Below are 17139 nucleotides of genomic sequence, written 5' to 3' on the forward strand. Positions count from 1 at the left end.
AATCACCCTCTTTTATTTAAAAAGGAAACTTCTGCTTACACACTAGACAGACCTAGAAGGGTAAATCCATTTAGTGATGTTTTTTGATGCTTTCCTACTCCTTGAGGTGACCTAGAAACAGGAGAGTTTTCTGTTGTCCTTGAGCCGCGGCTCCCCCTCGCCCAGCCTCAGGCCACGGGGCCTACAGCCAGTGTGAATACAGCCCTGCTGGTGCAGGAAGCCCTGGGCTTGGACTCGCTTGTTTTCAGTCATCTCGTTGCACAGCTGCATCTGGAATCATTCTCTCCGTTTTCTAGGACCCATTGATTTTGAGAAGCAATGTGGCAGGTGTTTTCTTTTCATCAGGATGTAGAGAGTCTGAAATCCCCACACAGGAGTCATTTCTTGATGGAGGGCAAAGCTGCGCCATCTAGAAAGCTCTCAGCCCCAGAACCTGCCTTCTGGAGAGGTGCCATGTGTGAGAACGAACATACTGCTTGGAAGCACCGTGGCGTAGTCGCGCTCAGACTCCGTGAAGTGCCGTGTCACGTGTACCGCGTCTCCCGAAGGGGGACACGCCTGGCCACTGACCTCCTGTTGTCTCTGCTTTTGGTATCAGTTAGAACACACAGCACAGCCCCACGAAGGGAGTGTGAGCTGCTTTAGGGACTGGGGTCCAGCTCCTCTCCATACAGTGATGGACAGACAGTGTCATAGACTGGAGAGGAAATTCGATTTTGTCCTTAGTTTAGGCAAAAAAAAGGCCGGGCGTGGTGGCTCACGCCTGTAATCTCAGTACTTTGGGAGGCCGAGGCAGGTGGATTGCCTGAGGTTAGGAGTTCGAGACCAGCCTGGCCAACATAGTGAAACCCAGTCTGTACTAAAAGTACAAAAAATTAGCTGGGTGTGGTAGTGGGTGCCTGTAATCCCAGCTACTCAGGAGGCTGAGGCAGGAGAATCTCTTGAACTCGGGAGGCGGAGCTTGCAGTAAGCCGAGATCGCACCACTACACTCCAGCCTGGGCAACAGAGTGAGACTCCGTCTAAAAAAAAAAAAAGGCCGCCTGGCTCTGCTCAGGCATGGTGACTGGTCTGAAAGGTGCTCTGAGAATAGCTGTCCTCCTGGCCAAGAGCGGCCTGGCCGTGGGCAGCCACCCAGCAGGGTTCTGTGTTTCAGGATGACAGCTCTGGGAAGGCTGACAGCGATGTGGCTGACGACGTGCCTGTGGCCCAGGAGACCGTGCAGGTCATTCCCGGCAGCAAGCTGCTCTGGAGGATCAACACCCGGCCCCCCAACTCTGCCCAGGTCTGTGTCCCTCTGTGGCCTGACGCCCCCGCTGTGAGGCCAGGCCTTACTGCCTGCCCACATCAGACCTGCCCCTGAGCCCAGCACCTCGGCTCTTCCCTGTCCTTGGGCCCTTGTGTGCCACCTTGCCTCAGCCTGTTGTCCCAGAGCAGACGGAGGGGCCTCTGCCCGTGTTGAATTGGCTTCTGTTGTCCCTGGAGCTGTGTCCCGGCCCTGTGCTTGCCTGCCTTGGGGCCCGCTGTTGGGGCCGGGCACCGCTGCTCCAGGCACACATGCTTGTGCTTCCCCTGGGAACATCAGACAGACGCAGCCATTGCCAGCCAAGGCCCACACCGAGTGCATCTTATCAAAAGAGCCTTCCAGACTTGTTCGGGAGATTGCTTTTCTAACTTGTCAATTTAGATGCTTAAATGCATTGTGATATTTATTTTTGAAAATTTCACTTACAATTTTTATTAAATATAGATAAACTACATGTCTTATGACAAAATGTGATATATGGTTATATGATAAATATCACATGTAATATTTTAGTATCTTTTATAAATTCTTATTTATATATAAAATATATGCAACTTATGCAATTTTTTATGTCCCATAAACAGAGCAGAACGTGTAAAATACAGAAAAGGAAGCAAAACCTTCACTCTAAACACGTTATCTCAACAGTCGCTGTTATCATTTGATTAGAGCATGAACTGCTTTAACAATGCTGTTTTCTTTTTTGATAGAGGCAGAGTCTCGCTCTGTCACCCAGGCTGCAGTGCAGTGGTGTGATCTTGGCTCACTGCAGTCTCCAAGTTCTGGGCTCAAGTGATCCTCCCACCTCAGCCTCCTAAGTAGCAAGGACCACAGGCGTGTGCCACCATGCCAGACTAATTTTCTATTTTTTGTAGAGAGGAGGTCTTGCTATGTTGCCCAGGCTGGTCTCAAACTCCTGGCCTCAAGCAATCTTCCTGCCTTGGCCTCCTGAGTTGCTGGGACCACAGGCATGAGACACTGTGGCCTGCCAATGATACTATTGGTATTTTAAATTTATTATTAGGAAAATTGCTTATGTATTTTTTCAGGGAAGTCTCTTTAACGATAACTTGTGCTTCCAGCTTTTGGCTCAGCATATGTGTTGAGTCCTTCTGCCTGCCAGGCCCTGTGGGCCTGGGCTCTGGGACCAGGCGGATGAGGTCCCAGCAGGGAGGTGGGGCAGGTGGTTGACTCATACCTGAGAGCCAGGTGGTGCCTTGGGTGCTAGGGAGGGCATCTGAGTGCTGTGGCTTCAGTCATGGGGTAGGGGTGGGGGTGTCTAGGGATTGCATTTGGGCGGAGGGGACAGCCAGGGCAGAGCCCCCTGGAGTAGACTAGTGTATGAGGGCTAGAAGGCCCAGGGGGCCATGAGGATGAGGGTGGGGGGAGTGCAGGGGTCTCCAGATGACTTCAGTATTTGTTATGAGTGACATGGGGCACCATGAATCATTTGAACAGGGAATGACGGGTGCGGTTGATGTTTCCTGTGGCCTTTCTGGCTGCTTGTTGATATGCTGTGAGGGCAGCAACAGAAGAGGAGGACACGGGTGGCGGCTGGAGGGCCTGGCTGTGGCAGGAGGACCTGAGTGGAGCCGGGGCCCTGAGGGCTGCAGAGGCCGGGAGGCTGTGGTGCAGAGGCCGGGAGGCTGTGGGTGCAGGGTGCTGCTACAGGCCCGCTCGGGTGTGCTGTCCACGAGACACTGAGCAGACAGCTGCAAGCCAGAAGTCAGGCAGAGCAAGGCTCTGGTTGTCCTAGGCACGGGGGGACTGTCATGCCCTAAGCATTCCGGTTTTTAATGTGACAGATTAACTTGCTCCCAGGGCTGAGGCTTTGGCAGCTGCAGGGGTAAATAGGAGGAATCTGTGGGCAGGTGTGGCTGAGGGCAGGGAAGGAGCAGGTACAAGCTGAGGGTTTAGGAGCGGGAGACAGGTAGCGTGGCCGAAGTGTTTCCAGCAAGCTGGTGACAAATCTGTCAATGAAATTGTGAAGATAGAAAAAGAAATGTGTGTGAGTTTTGCTGTTACACCTCAAAGTGCAAACGTTACAGCCACAGTGCATGATACGCACTTAGTGAAGATGGCAGAGGCATGGAATTTGCGGGTGGAAGACGTGAGTGGAAGTAGGTTCCCATGGTGGCAGTCAGGTAGCACCTGTGGGTTTCAGAGGCCCACTGGGGGTCTTGGAGCATCGTCCATGGTTCAGAGGCCCTGCTGAGGTCGCATCTCTGTGCCTGCTCCACAGATGTATAATTTCACCAGTTTCACTGTGAGCCTCAACGAGCTGGAGACAGGCATGGAGAAGACCCTGCCGCCTACGGACTGCCGCCTGCGCCCTGACATCCGCGGCATGGAGAATGGCAACATGGGTGCGTCCCTGCAGTCAGAGGAGGGAGCTGGGGCCAAGGGCGCCCTGGCTAGGGTGGGAGAGCACAAAGCACTCGGTGGCAGAAGCCAGGCTCTCCCCTAAAAGGGGAGCCTGGTCCCTCTCCCTAAACAAACAGGCAGGCTGCAGGCCTTCCAGCTAGGCTTCTCAGACCATCTGCGGTGATGAGCTTTAAAGATCTCTTGCCTGCCTCAGACCAAACCTTTTGTAAATAAATTAAAATTACATTACTAGAAAATGAAATGAAAAAGAATACATACAAAGTACAAGTCCTAGGCCAGGCGTGGTGGCTCACGCCTGTAATCCCAGCACTTTGGGAGGCCAAGGCTGGTGGATCACCTGAGGTCAGGAGTTCGAAACCAGCCTGGCCAACATGGCGAAACCCTCTCTCTACTAAAAATACAAAAAATTAGGCAGGCACGGTGGTGTCCAACTGTAATCCCAGCTTCTTGGGAGGCTGAGGCACAAGAATCACTTGAACCCAGGAGGTGGAGGTGACAGTGAGCCGAGATTGTGCCACTGCGCTCCAGCCAGGACGACAGAGCGAGACCCTGTCTCATAAACAACAACAAAAAACACAGTAAAAACGAAGTGCAAGTTCCTCATTTTTTATTATTAAACAAAAGTTAAGATTACATTTTGAAAACTGCAGGTGTTCCACCGTGAGGATCCGTGTAGCCCTCAGTGCAGTCACTGGCCCGTGTGTGGCGTATCCTGCAGCCTCACACTCTCCCGGTGGGCTCTGCATGCAGCATTCGTCTGTAACGTGGCTGATGAACAACTGTCTCTCTCACTCATCTCGATGGAATCTGCAGGGAACCTCCTGGCTGAGGAGGCATATCTAAAGTGTCCTGGGTTTTGAGTTAGTGATGTTTCATTTATTTATTTTTAGAGTCGGGATCTCACTCTGTCGCCCAGGCTGGAGTAAGGTGGTGCGATATCGGCTCACTGCAGCCTCAACCTCCCAGGTTCAAGCGATCCTCCTGCCTCAGCCTCCCAAGTAGCTGGGGCTACAAGTGCATGCCACCACACCTGGCTAATTTTTGCAGGTTGTTTTTTAGACAGAGTCTTGCTGTGTCCCCCAGGCTGGAGTGCAGTGGCACGATTTCGGCTCACTGCAAGCTCCGCCTTCTGGGTTCAGGCTGTTCTCCTGCTTAAGCCTCCCGAGTAGCTGGGACTACAGGCACCCACCACCACGCCTGACTGATGTTTTATATATTTTAATAGAGATGGGGTTTCACCGTGTTAGCCAGGATGGTCTCAATCTCCTGACCTCACAATCCACCCGCCTCGGCCTCCCAAAGTGCTGGGATTATAGATGTGAGCCACTTCGCCCGGCCAGGGTTTTTTTTTTTGTTTTTTTTTTGCTCAGGCTGGAGTGCAATGGTGTGATCTCGGCTCACTGCAACGTCCGCCTCACAGGTTCAAGAGATTCTCCTGCCTCAGCCTCCCGAGTAGCTGGGTTTACAGGTACCTGCTACTACGCCCAGCTAATTTTCGTATTTTTAGTAGAGGCAGGGTTTCACCATGTTGGCCAGCCTGGTTTCAAACTCCTGACCTCAGGTGATCTACCTGCCTTGGCCTCCCAAGGTGCTGGGATTACACTGCACCTGGCCTAATTTTTGTATTTTTTATAGAGATGGAGTTTTGCCATGTTGCCCAGGCTGGACTCCAGCTCTTGGGTTCGAGCGATCCGCCTACCTCAGCCCTTGGAAGTGCTGGGACGCAGGCATGAGCCACCGCACCTGGCTTGAATTAGTGATGTGTTCGGAGAGAAACCCAGCTCACGAGGAGTGTGACTTGGGAAGGGATGTAACTTCTCATGCTTTGTATTCAGAATATATGCCCAGTCCTTCACAGAAGCCACATGGCAGTTACCCTGGAAGGTTAAGGCTAAATGGAGCTCGTCTTTGGTTGAAAGATGGGCTCTGATTTGCACAGCCCATGGTGGGGCTGGCTTCCCGTCCTGAGCGCCTGCTTACACACTAGGGCATCAGGTGGTGCTCAGGCCCTGCCTGTCCTTCAGACTCCTGCACCCGCAGACTTTGAGTCACGCTGTCGTAGAACGTGCAGCACACGCAGCCCCCCTACTGTGCTCAGCTCCATTTGGGAAGGGCCCCGTTGGCGCACTGGCAGCTGGCCTCGGCAGTTGTGATTGTGTTTGGTTTCCCAATCAGAAAAGCTGTTGTCTGTGGCATTCCAGCCACAGTGAGACATGCCATCTAGAGATCTAGGTGCACGGGGGGTGGCAGGGTACGGTTCTGAGGTCTCTGTCTAACCTAAACTGTCTGTTTCTATCCTAGATCTGGCCAGCCAGGAGAAGGAGCGGCTGGAGGAGAAACAGAGAGAAGCGCGGAGGGAGCGGGCCAGGGAGGAGGCGGAGTGGCAGACGAGGTGAGTAGGTGGTAGCCACGCAGGCTGGGGCAGCAAGGAGTGAGGAGGCCCCACACACACCTGGGGACAGCCAAGAGGCCCCACACACATCTGGGGATGGTGGGGAGCACCTTCTCTCACCCCCACACCCCTGTGGCTGGACAGTTGCTGTTCCATGGCTCCATTAAGGTAGTGACACCAGTGGTTGCCCCTGACCCATGTGGTTCCCACTGCCCAGGTGAGAGCCCATCCCAACTTAGTGCACACTTTGCCGAGACCATCCGGCTGGGGGTGGCCTGTGCAGAGCGCCTGTCACCTCAGACCTGGGCCTACTGCCGGGCCTCATGGTGTGTTGGCCCAAAGCTTTCTTCTCAACTGTGGCAAAGTTAAAGAGAAAATGTTGCCTGAATGTGGCTGCTCTCTTTAGGAAAACACAGCTGGTGAGTGTTGAGGTCCCCCAGGGCCACAGCCCCTGTGGGTCGGGAGGTGGCACCATGTGGAGGCCGCGCCTGTCACACCAATACCACATCTTCCTGTCAGCGCCACTCAGGCTGATCTTCACACTGTGACCTGGAAAGGTTTTGTGAAAATTAAATCCCGTGTGCTGTGCCGTGGCATCTGTGCACACAGAGGCTGGGACGATGGCGTGGGCCCGCGTGGGTCTCACAGAAGCATCAGCTGCCAGGACATGATTCCTGTTTCTGTAACTGTCCTAAGCTGGCTGTAGTTTATTCTATAATAGTCATAAGAGAAAAGAACCATCGAATAAGGATTCAATCAGTAATGTACTGTAATAAGTATAATTTTAAATGTATTTATAAGTAAAAGGTTTTAGTTCGTTAGAACAATCTTTGGGTATTTGTGAAGCATCTTAATTCTGTTAGGCCACCTACTTGGTAGGATTCATTTTCAAGGCCCAATAACAATGGTATCCAGCGATTTACTTGTGGCTGGCATTTTGAAACCAATTCTCACTGTTTGGGCTTCCAATTTAATTTAATACTAGGCTTTGAATGGTTTGATATTTGGAATTTGCCCTTAATCCAGAGAAAAATCAGCTTTAAAATAGTTAACCTTTCCTCATTGTTTTGTTTTGTTTTGTTTTGTTTTTGAGACGGAGTCTCACTCTGTCGCCCAGGTTGGAGTGCAGTGGCGCAGTCTTGGCTCACTGCAAGCTCCACCTCCTGGGTTCATGCCTTTCTCCTGCCTCAGCCTCCCGAATAGCTGGTATTACAGGCATGAGCCACCACGCCCAGCTAATTTTTTGTATTTTTAGTAGAGACGGGGTTTCACTGTGGTCTCGATCTCCTGACCTCATGATCCGCCCGCCTCGGCCTCCCAAAGTGCTGGGATTACAGGCGTGAGCCACTGTGCCCGGCCTCTTCATTGTTTTTTTAAAGTGTTAAAAAATATAATGTGAAAATAATGATCTTTTATCCTTTGAAGAAAATGTCTTCTTCTTTGTGAGTGCCGCCCCCCCACCCCACCCCCAACACTAAGGACACCCCTTGGGCCCTGAGTGCCAGTTGGGCACTGTGGATGGCAGCTGAACCAGCCCCAAGGACTCCCCTTGGGCCCTGAGTGCCAACTGGGCGCTGCGGATGGCGGCTGAGCCAGCCCCAACACCCGGGCCCTGTGCTACCTTCTCTTTGCCTATAATGTCTTCCTTTGTCCTCAATTAAAAAATCAAATACTTGGTTTGCTTCAAATGAAAGCAAATATGAACAGTGTAACTGCTTTTGCCTTGAAAAGGGAGAGGCATTATTTAGGCTCCAGCAACTTCTCTGATAACCGCCCAGTGTGAGGATTTTGTGTTGAGTTAAACCCTCCAGATTTTGTTGGGAAGTGAAATGGACATGGGTGGCTGCATATCTTTAGGTTCCAGCATTCACGTGACCACAGGATCAGTAATCCTCCATTGAGGTTGTTACCCTGGGCTGCATTTTAAAACCCATGGTACTGTGATGGTGCTGAATTGGGGGAACACACTCCTGCCCCCAGAGCAGGGCTGCGTTTTCCTTTTGGGCTGAGCATCTTCTGACCCCTCCCTTGTGTCCGGCAGGTGGTTCTACCCAGGCAATAACCCCTACACTGGGACCCCCGACTGGTTGTATGCAGGGGATTACTTTGAGCGGAATTTCTCCGACTGCCCAGATATCTACTGAGGGCCTGGAGGGGCCTGGGGCCCGGGACCGGAGGCTGATGAGGCTGGACTTCCTCGAGTGGCCACTCTGAGCCTCGTCACAGCAGAAACCAACTTTTCTAACGACTGTGTTCGCGGCGACAGCACCGTCCCTGATCAAGGATGTAATTCTAATTCACTGTTGATTGCCAAACATTTCACTCTGCTGTGCCGTCTCTTCATAAAGCTTCACTTGGGATCATCGTCTTCATTAAGGTTTCAACAGGGAAATTCTTCACAGCGCCCTTGTATGTGGCAGAAATCAGCTGGGGTTTGTTTAGCTTCCAGCTCACTCTCAGTCATAGAATGTGTAGCTAAAGGAAGTAGTGGGAAGGGGTTCATGTTCTCCTTACAATGCAGTGGCAAAAGGTTCCGAAAGTCTTTTAAACTCGAACCAGTGGGGGAAAGATGGATCTTGAAAATAACCCTGCAGAGAGCTTGATAAAGGCCAGGGGTTGCCTTCTAAATTATGGTAATACAGAAGTGAAGAGTTTCAGAGCATCAGATTGAGTGAACAGTTGTCAGATTCTGTATTTTTTAACAATCTTCAATAATGTAAAGATTACTTTTAAAATATTTAAGTTAAAACTACTTGAATAGTATTTTGCTGAAGAGCAAGATATGCATTAATCACCGGTTTTATACTGTCCAAAATGAAGCATCACCGTGACAACCCAGAGTGGGCAGAAGCATCAAGAGCATGACAGGAAATCCTAAGACTGCTCCCGCCTCAGAGGCGTCCTGGCTCCAACTTGCGTGCCCTGTCGTCAGTGAGGCCTGGCTGTCACCGCACACCATGTCCATGTCTTCAAGGGGTTCATTTCTTTTTACACGTCGCGTGTACCCATAGCACTCTTGTGTTTCTGTTTTCCCAGTATGCATGTTTAAAATAGAAGTGACAAGAATCACATCCGGTTGTGTGCTGTGGGACGGTCAGAGGCAGAATCTACTTACAGTGGTGTAATTAAAGTTATTTAACCAAAAATAGGTATGTGTCCATCTCAGCATTCACCTTTATCAAGTGACTGATTTTCTTTCTTTTTTTTTTTCTTTTTTTTGAGATGGAGTTTCGTTCTTGTTGCCCAGGCTGGAGTGCAATGGCACAATCTCGGCTCACCGCAACCTCCGCCTCCTGGGTTCAAGCGATTCTCCTGCCTCAGCCTCCTGAGTAGCTGGGATTACAGGCATGCGCCACCACGCCTGGCTAATTTTGTATTTTTAGTAGACATGGGGTTTCACCATGTTAGGCTGGTCTCGAACTCCCAACCTCAAGTAATCTGCCTCAACCTCCCAAAGTGCTAGGATTACAGGCATGAGCCACTGCGCCTGGCCGTGACTGATTTTCTTTATGTAGAATTGTCAACACGAGAGATCACAGTGGAGCACTTTGAATGAAGGACTGTCGGTTGTGTGCATGCACACACACTCAACGCACAGCTGCTTGGAGTCCAGGTTACTAAGGCCGGCACTTCTGAATGACAGGTGCCACCTGCGTGTGTCTTGGTTTCCACACCACACCTGTGATGGAAGCACTTCTAGAAGTGAACATGTGTTTTGAAAGCTTGATTTTGTAGCTTTGGAAGCTGGAAGCGATGGTGTTTGGTGCCAAGTCCTGTGTGGCTTTGGAAGCTGGAAGCGATGGTGTTTGGTGCTGAGTCCTGTGTGGCTTTGGAAGTTGGAAGCAGTGGTGTTCGGTGCCGAGTCCTGTGTCATCCTTGGGACCTGCGAGCTCCGTACCAGCCACTCAGAAGTGTCTGAACAGAAGCACTTGGTGACTTGTAACTGGGTCTGAGGATTTAGGATTGTGGCATTTTTCAAAGAGGAGACTTGGAAATCCCCAATGGCTGGAAGGTGGAGCCCATGTGCCTCTGGTGGAGGGCTACCTGCTTTTCCACACTGCGGCTGTGAACCAGCTCATTCTCCAAGAAAGATTAAAAGCTGAGAACATCCAAAGGTGAGACTCAGACACATTGAAAGTTACTGCATTTAGGGAAGTTTAACGACTTCTTACTGATCGTTCCAATTCTTCCTGGTTAAGATAATTTGCCAACAGGTTTGTTTCCAAGTCCTCTCCCAGCACCAGGCTCCTGGTATTTCAGGGGCTCGTTGGCTGCATAGATGGCCCCTCTTCTGCTGCCCCTGAGCACAGACACCAAACCAGAGGTGGAGGAAGAACGGTAGGAAGGCTGATTGCAAAGGCAGCTGTGTGTCAAAGGTTATTTTAACTTTTTATTATTTGTTATTGTTTCTGCAAATGCTAACACGTAAACTATGACCTAACTTTTGTCACCTTTGATATCTATTGAATGTTAAACATCTCTATTTAATAAAGATGGCCAGCACTTAATGTGTGCAAAGTGATGGCCTTCTCGTGGGCCACGTGTTTGAGTGTGAGTATGGCCTTGACCAAGGGTCTTGGTGCTTGATTCACTTTTAGAGATAGGGTCGGTTGCCCAGGCTTGAGTGCAGTGGTGCAATCATAGCTCATTGCAGCCTCGGCTTCCTGGGCTCAAGCGGTCCTCTAGCCTCAGCCTCCCAAGTAGCTAGGACCATAGTCGCATGCCACCAAACCCAGCTATTTAAAAAAAAATTTGTAGAGACAGGATCTCACTGTGTTGCCCAAGCTGGCCTTGAACTCCTGGGCTCAAGCAGTCTTCCTGCCTCAGCCTCCCAAAGTGCTAGGATTACAGGTGTGAGCTACTGTACCAGGACCTTGGTTCTTTTAAAATTAATCTTGTCATGTAGGATGTCCTTACAGAATGAAAAACCTAGCAAGTTTATTCCCCAACAGAACCTAATACCTTGATTGGATTCTATTGCTAATTGAAATTAGAATTCATTTCCATGGTCATTGGTTCAGGGTATATGTATTGTGAGCTGCTGGAGACAGAATGGTGAACAGGCGTGCCTCCCGGAGAGCTGTATGTGAAGCACACGTTGGCATCGCTGCTCACCAGGCTCACCCGGGATGATGGTGTGGATCTGAGTCGCTAGCCACCTGCGACGTCTGCCCTGCCCTAGTGTCCGAGGCCGGTGAGGGGTCAGGTGTCACCAGCACCTGTAGCCTTCTCACTGGGCGAGGCTGGGGTTGTGGGAAGTGGGGGCAGCCGGCTCTGGTCCCGGGCCCTGATGGGCATCCAGCGTTTTGCTGATGCAGGCTTCCCTGAGGCCAGACCCTCCAGAGACTGCTGTCTGGGCGGAGATTGAGCCAGCGTCCCAGAGGCCTCGATCGTGGGGAGGCGCCTGTGTGCGCCATGTGTTTCCCAGCCTCCATTGGCAAGTGGGAAAGCTGGCACAGAAGAGCGGTGCCTGCAGGTGCCCCCGGTCACCACCACCGCTCCCAGACACCATCTCCAGAACTCACGGCATGTGTGCTGGTTGGAGGGTCAGGGCTACAACTCTGCCCACAAGCAGTCTGCTGCAGGGGACGCCAATGTCAGACCCAGCAGGGCCCAGCACTTGAAGTGCCACATGCCACCCTGGTGGCCTCCGGGCACCCCACTGTCCACGTGTCTGAGCATGGAGCTGTCCATCTGGGGCACTGGCCTTAAACACCAAGGACCTGCCACGGTTTGCCAGACACATCCGAACACAAGGTCAGGAGGTTCGAACAGGACGAGAGAAATTCCTGGAGGCCTCCTCACAAGGCGTCCTGCGTCCTGCTCTTTGGGGAAAATTTCTCCCCAGCAGAAATGGGGATTTACAAGTTTTAAAGGTTCTTGTCATTTCCGTGAAGGAAAACAAAGCAAAGACAGTTACAAGTTCCGATGAGCTTCCCACTGTGCTGGGCGACAGAGTTCACAGGGCGTGGGCAAGGGGCACAGCTGGACCCAGAGGAGAGTTCGATCCATCCGAGGGAAGTCATGATGGTCCCAGTTTTCTCTGATGGGCACGTCTGGACTTCCCTGTGTGTAAAGTGGGCACAAAAGACGGGGCCCCTGCGGTGGCCGAGAACTTGGCTGTGGCTCCTGCTGCTCGCCAGGCAGCGTGGGAGCTGGGTCTCCCTCAGGACCCCTCAAAAGATGTCCCTCACCGTCCTCTACAGGCTGATGTAAAATTTCTGGGAGGCAAAAGCCACGTTTGCCAATTCTGGGTACGAAGTTCACTTTGCAGTCGGTCCTTCGCTTGGTGAGCTTTGGGAGCCAGGCTGCTGTGGCCAGACGTTTAGAAGCGCGATGGTGGCTCTGCAGAGGGCGATGGCATGCAGCCGGGCGCTCCTGTTGCCCACGCCTCCCAGGCCCTCACCCCTCACCATGCCTGCGCCCAGCTGCTCCTCCAGCGCCATTCATCCCAGCAGGCAGCATGGACACGGCAGCTGAGAAAAGATGCCAGCAGAACGCGCTTATTTTATAATATTTAATAACTCAGTGCCAATCTGCATTAACACAGTCATCCTCAGGTTTTTCAGAGGGCTGTGTACACATCTGTGAGAATAAATGTTAGCCTCTAAGTTTTGAATGAAGATTCTCTGAAGACGGGCAGCCGGTGACCTTTGTTTTACATTGAGCAATTTTTCACCATCTCAGCCGCTCTGGCCATTTTGAAAAGGGCTACAAATCTGCTATGCATGAGTCCTCATGCCCAGTTATCAGATGTTTGGACCGTGTGTTCCTGAGGATTGGCCAAGCAAATGCTCATTTTCAAAAACTGCCCTGTGGGGAGGAGACTGGGGAACACTCGTGAGACCTGTTGGGTGGCACATGCAAGGGGTGGAGCGCCCAGGTTCTCCAAGCAGCAGGAGGCTCTGATGGACTCCCCTCCGCTGGCAGGGGGAGGCTACTGCTAGAAGCAGCGAAGTGCCTGGTGCCACAGGTTTCAGCTGCCTGCCTTCTGCCGTAAGTGGCTCCAGCACCTCCGTGCTTTTCAGGAGTGTGAGCTGAGCAGACACGGTCATCCCAGTGGTCACTGTGGCTGGGGCAGAGGGACACACGGTCCATGAGACGTCCATGCTCTCGGAATGCTCCAGGTGTGTGGCTGTGGGGCTCCACCATCATTGCCTGAGCCTGGAGCCAGAGGCTCATCCCACACTGCCTGGTCTGCCCCACAGAGCATCAGCGCCATGTCAGATGGGGAGAGCAGCTCTTACCAGAAACCAAGCCTGCCACCCCACTGACGCTGACTTCCTGCCCTGCAGAACTGTGCGAAATTAGTTTCTGTTCTTTGTAAACTGCCTGGTCAGTGGTGGTGGTGTGGCAGCACAGATGGACCGATGGTGGACCTCGATGCAAATGGCGGACTCTGGGTGCTGACCTGGTGTCGGTGCAGCTCACCGAACACCCAGGGGAACCAGAACTGTTCGCCCTCTGCTCAGTGGTGACTTGTCTTAGACATTTTTAAAATGTTAAAAAAAAAAAAAAAAAAAAAAACGCAAGGCGTGGTGGCTCACACCTGTAATTCCAGCACTTTGGGAGGTCGAGGTGGGTGGATCGCTCAAGCTCAGGAGTTCGAGACCAGCTTGGCCAACATGGTGAAACCCCATCTCTAATAAAAATACAAAAATTAGCTGGGCCTGGTGGCGTGCACCTGTAATCCCAGCTACTCAGGAGGCTGAGGTGGGAGAACTGCTTGAACCCGGGAGGCGGGGGCTGCAGTGAGCTGAGATCAAGCCACTGCACTCCAGCCTAGGGGATAGAGTAAGACTCCATCTCAAAAAAAAAAAAAAAAGGCCGGGCGCGGTGGCTCAAGCCTGTAATCCCAGCACTTTGGGAGGCCGAGACGGGCGGATCACGAGGTCAGGAGATCGAGACCATCCTGGCGAACACGGTGAAACCCTGTCTCTACTAAAAAAAAATACAAAAAACTAGCCGGGCGAGGTGGCAGGCGCCTGTAGTCCCAGCTACACAGGAGGCTGAGGCAGGAGAATGGCGTAAACCCGGAAGGCGGAGCTTGCAGTGAGCTGAGATCCGGCCACTGCGCTCCAGCCCCGGCGACAGAGCGAGACTCCGTCTCAAAAAAAAAAAAAAAAAAAAAGTTTAAAAAACCCTACCCCTGCCTAACGCTTTTCCCAAGTAGCCGTGCCATTGGCGTTCCCAACTTTGCCTGGCACCTTCTGTCGTTTGCTTTTAGCCCCAGCAGGTGTATTTCATTGGCATTTCTCTCATGAATAATGGTGTGGAGCAGCTTGCCACGGTGCCTTTGCTGCCTGTGACCTCTTGGGTGAAACATCCGGCGGTGTCTTCTGCTGACATGGAGGCGCGGCCCAGGCTTTCACCCGAGGAGCCTACAGCACATGGACAGCGTCAGGGTGTGCTTTCTTCACAGTTTGGGGCTTTCACCCCAGGAGCCTGCAGCACGTGGAGCGCGTCAGGGTGTGCTTTCTTCACAGTTTGGGGCTTTCTTGGGACAGGGTCTCGCTCTGTCACCCAGGCTGGAGTGCAGTGGTGCCATCACGGCTCACATCACGGCTCACTGCGGCCTTGACCTTCACGTCAGCCTCCCAAGTAGCTGAGACTACAGGCGTGCACCGCCACGCCTGGCTCTTGTTTCATTTGTCTTTTTGTAAAGACGGGGTCTCACTGTCTTGGTTAAGCTGGTCTTGAACTCCTGGGCTTCGAGGGACCCTCTCACCTTGGCCTCCCAAAGTGCTGGGATTACAGGTGTGAGCCATTGTGCAAGTCCAGGGCTGCTTGTTGTTGTTTTTTTTTTTTTTTGCTAAACAGGATGAATAGAAATCTCCTTTAGGGGATCTCTTAATCCAAATCCTTGACTTGAATGCGTGTGTCCCGGTGAGGCTGCTGCTCTAGATGCTGCAGGCATTTTGCAGACATCCTACCAACTGCCATCAGCGACCAAGTAGATGGCGACAGCTGTGCCTGTCACACGGCCCTTCCAACCTTGCGTGTGCTTCAAGTCCGAGATCCCAACCTTGCGTGTGCTTCAAGTCCGAGATCCCAACCTTGCGTGTGCTTCAAGTCCGAGATCCCAACCTTGCGTGTGCTTCAAGTCCGAGATCCCAACCTTGCGTGTGCTTCAAGTCCGAGATCCCAACCTTGCGTGTGCTTCAAGTCCGAGATCCCAACCTTGCGTGTGCTTCAAGTCCGAGATCCCAACCTTGCGTGTGCTTCAAGTCCGAGATCCCAACCTTGCGTGTGCTTCAAGTCCGAGATCCCAACCTTGCGTGTGCTTCAAGTCCGAGATCCCAACCTTGCGTGTGCTTCAAGTCCGAGATTCCTGACAGAAAGCAGCGTGTGCCCCCACCCGCTCCGTGGCCACAGCTGGAGTCCTGGGCTGCTGGGTGCTCCAGGTGCCACACCCCACACAGGCATAGAGCCCGTGCGCTGGCAGCGGGCACCCACAGTGGCCTCTGCAATGCCTGTCTGGCTGCGGCTTGTTTCCTCACTGCGGCGTGCTCATAGGAATGTGCGAATTTCACTTGAAGTGTAGGTAAAGAGTTCTGGGGTTTTTTGTTTGTTTTGAGCCGTCCCAGGCCACAGGGCCACCAGGAACTGGAGGAAATGGTAAATCCAGGGCCCTCTTGGCCACTTCGTTGGCCTCTGCACATTTGGCCCCTGCGGACCCTGGAGCTGCTGCTTCACTGTCTGTGACGTCAATAAGTGACACTTGCCTGCCACCCTCTTGCCGGGAAAGCCGGGTTGGGTTTTCTCATTTCCACCTTTTCCCTGTTTTACATGAGGGCACGAGGACGGGGCTGCAGTATCAGTGGCGCACCTATCACCAGCGGGCCCCAGAGCTTTGTGTTAGCCCCTCTCAAACCCTTTAGCCTCTGGACCGCTTAAATTCTTAAAAATTATACAGGCCCCCAAGAGCTTTTGTTTATGTGAGCTTTATTGACATTTACCATACTAGGAATTAAAAGGACATTTAAAATTATTTAACTACATAAAAATAACAAACTCACTACCTGTTAACACACATTTTAAAATGAAAAATAGCTACATTTTCCAAAACAACATGAATGGGAACATTATGACAGTCAAAAGCTGGCAACTAAACATAACTGGCACATGCTCTGCCACTGAGACAATGGAGGGCTGAGCAGTAGGCTCCCTGCAGAATGAAAGGACTGGAGCTGCCAGCATCAACACCAACGCATCTCCCAACAAGGGTGAATGAAAACATACACCTAAAGACCTCAGAGAGCTGTGCATCCACTCGGAGCGTGAGCCACCAAGCACACCCTGACCCCGGGGAACGCCCGAAGTGAGCAGAGTATCTGAAGGAAAGAAGGAAGTGAGCGGTGGGCAAAGGAGAACCCGAGGACCCTGGCAGGGTCTCAGCTGCAGACATCTAGTCCTCCTGCTTAACGGGTGCCGAGGCCACTGCACCTCGGGGTTCTCACGAAGCTCCTGACCTATTTTTATTACTATTATTATTTATTTATTTTATTTTTTATTTTTGAGGAGTCTCCCTTTGTTGCCCAGGCTGGAGTGCAGTGGCACAATCTCAGCTCACTGCAACCTCCACCTCCCGGGTTCAGGCGATTCTCGTGCCTCAGCCTCCTGAGTAGCTGGAATTACAGGCATGTGCCAGCACACCTTGCTAATTTTTGCATTAGTAGAGTCGGGGTTTCATCATGTTGCCCAGGCTGGTCTTGAACTCTTGGCCTCAAGTGATCCGCCCACCTCGGCCTCCCAAAGTGCTGGAATTACAGGCGTGAGCCACCGCGCCCGACCCCTCTAAGAGCCCCCGCCTGGCGTCGCTGTAGGCAAATCCCAAAGAACGTGTCCCTCTTCAGCAGCCGGCTGGGGCGCCACAAGCACTCTCTGTTGTCTTCGCTTTAGTTTGTGTCAAAAGTGACTCAAAGTTACACAACACTGGAGGGCGACTGCAGCCTTTTTACCCTGTGGCCTTTCCCATCCAGGCGCCCAGAGGATAAGCCCCTGCCCTCCGGGACCCCTGCCCTCCCGGACCCCACCCCTCTGGGACTCAGGCCTTC

At 52.2% G+C, this 17139-nt stretch overlaps 1 protein-coding gene across 2 annotated transcripts in view; it reads left to right on the plus strand.

Moving 5' to 3' along the window:
- Positions 1-10618, plus strand: part of OSBPL2 (oxysterol binding protein like 2) — a 58703-nt gene extending 48085 nt beyond the window's left edge. For both annotated transcript variants that reach the window (XM_005569522.5, XM_005569524.5), the window contains exons 11-14: positions 1156-1284; positions 3548-3671; positions 5992-6082; positions 8124-10618. In XM_005569522.5, the coding sequence (XP_005569579.3) occupies positions 1156-1284; positions 3548-3671; positions 5992-6082; positions 8124-8226 (447 nt within the window). In that variant the 3' untranslated portion in view covers positions 8227-10618. The remainder of the gene's footprint in view (positions 1-1155; positions 1285-3547; positions 3672-5991; positions 6083-8123) is intronic.
- Positions 10619-17139: the final 6521 nt, after the last annotated feature.

The sequence above is a fragment of the Macaca fascicularis genome, chromosome 10 (genome assembly GCF_037993035.2).
Source record: "Macaca fascicularis isolate 582-1 chromosome 10, T2T-MFA8v1.1".
NCBI lineage: Eukaryota > Metazoa > Chordata > Mammalia > Primates > Cercopithecidae > Macaca > Macaca fascicularis.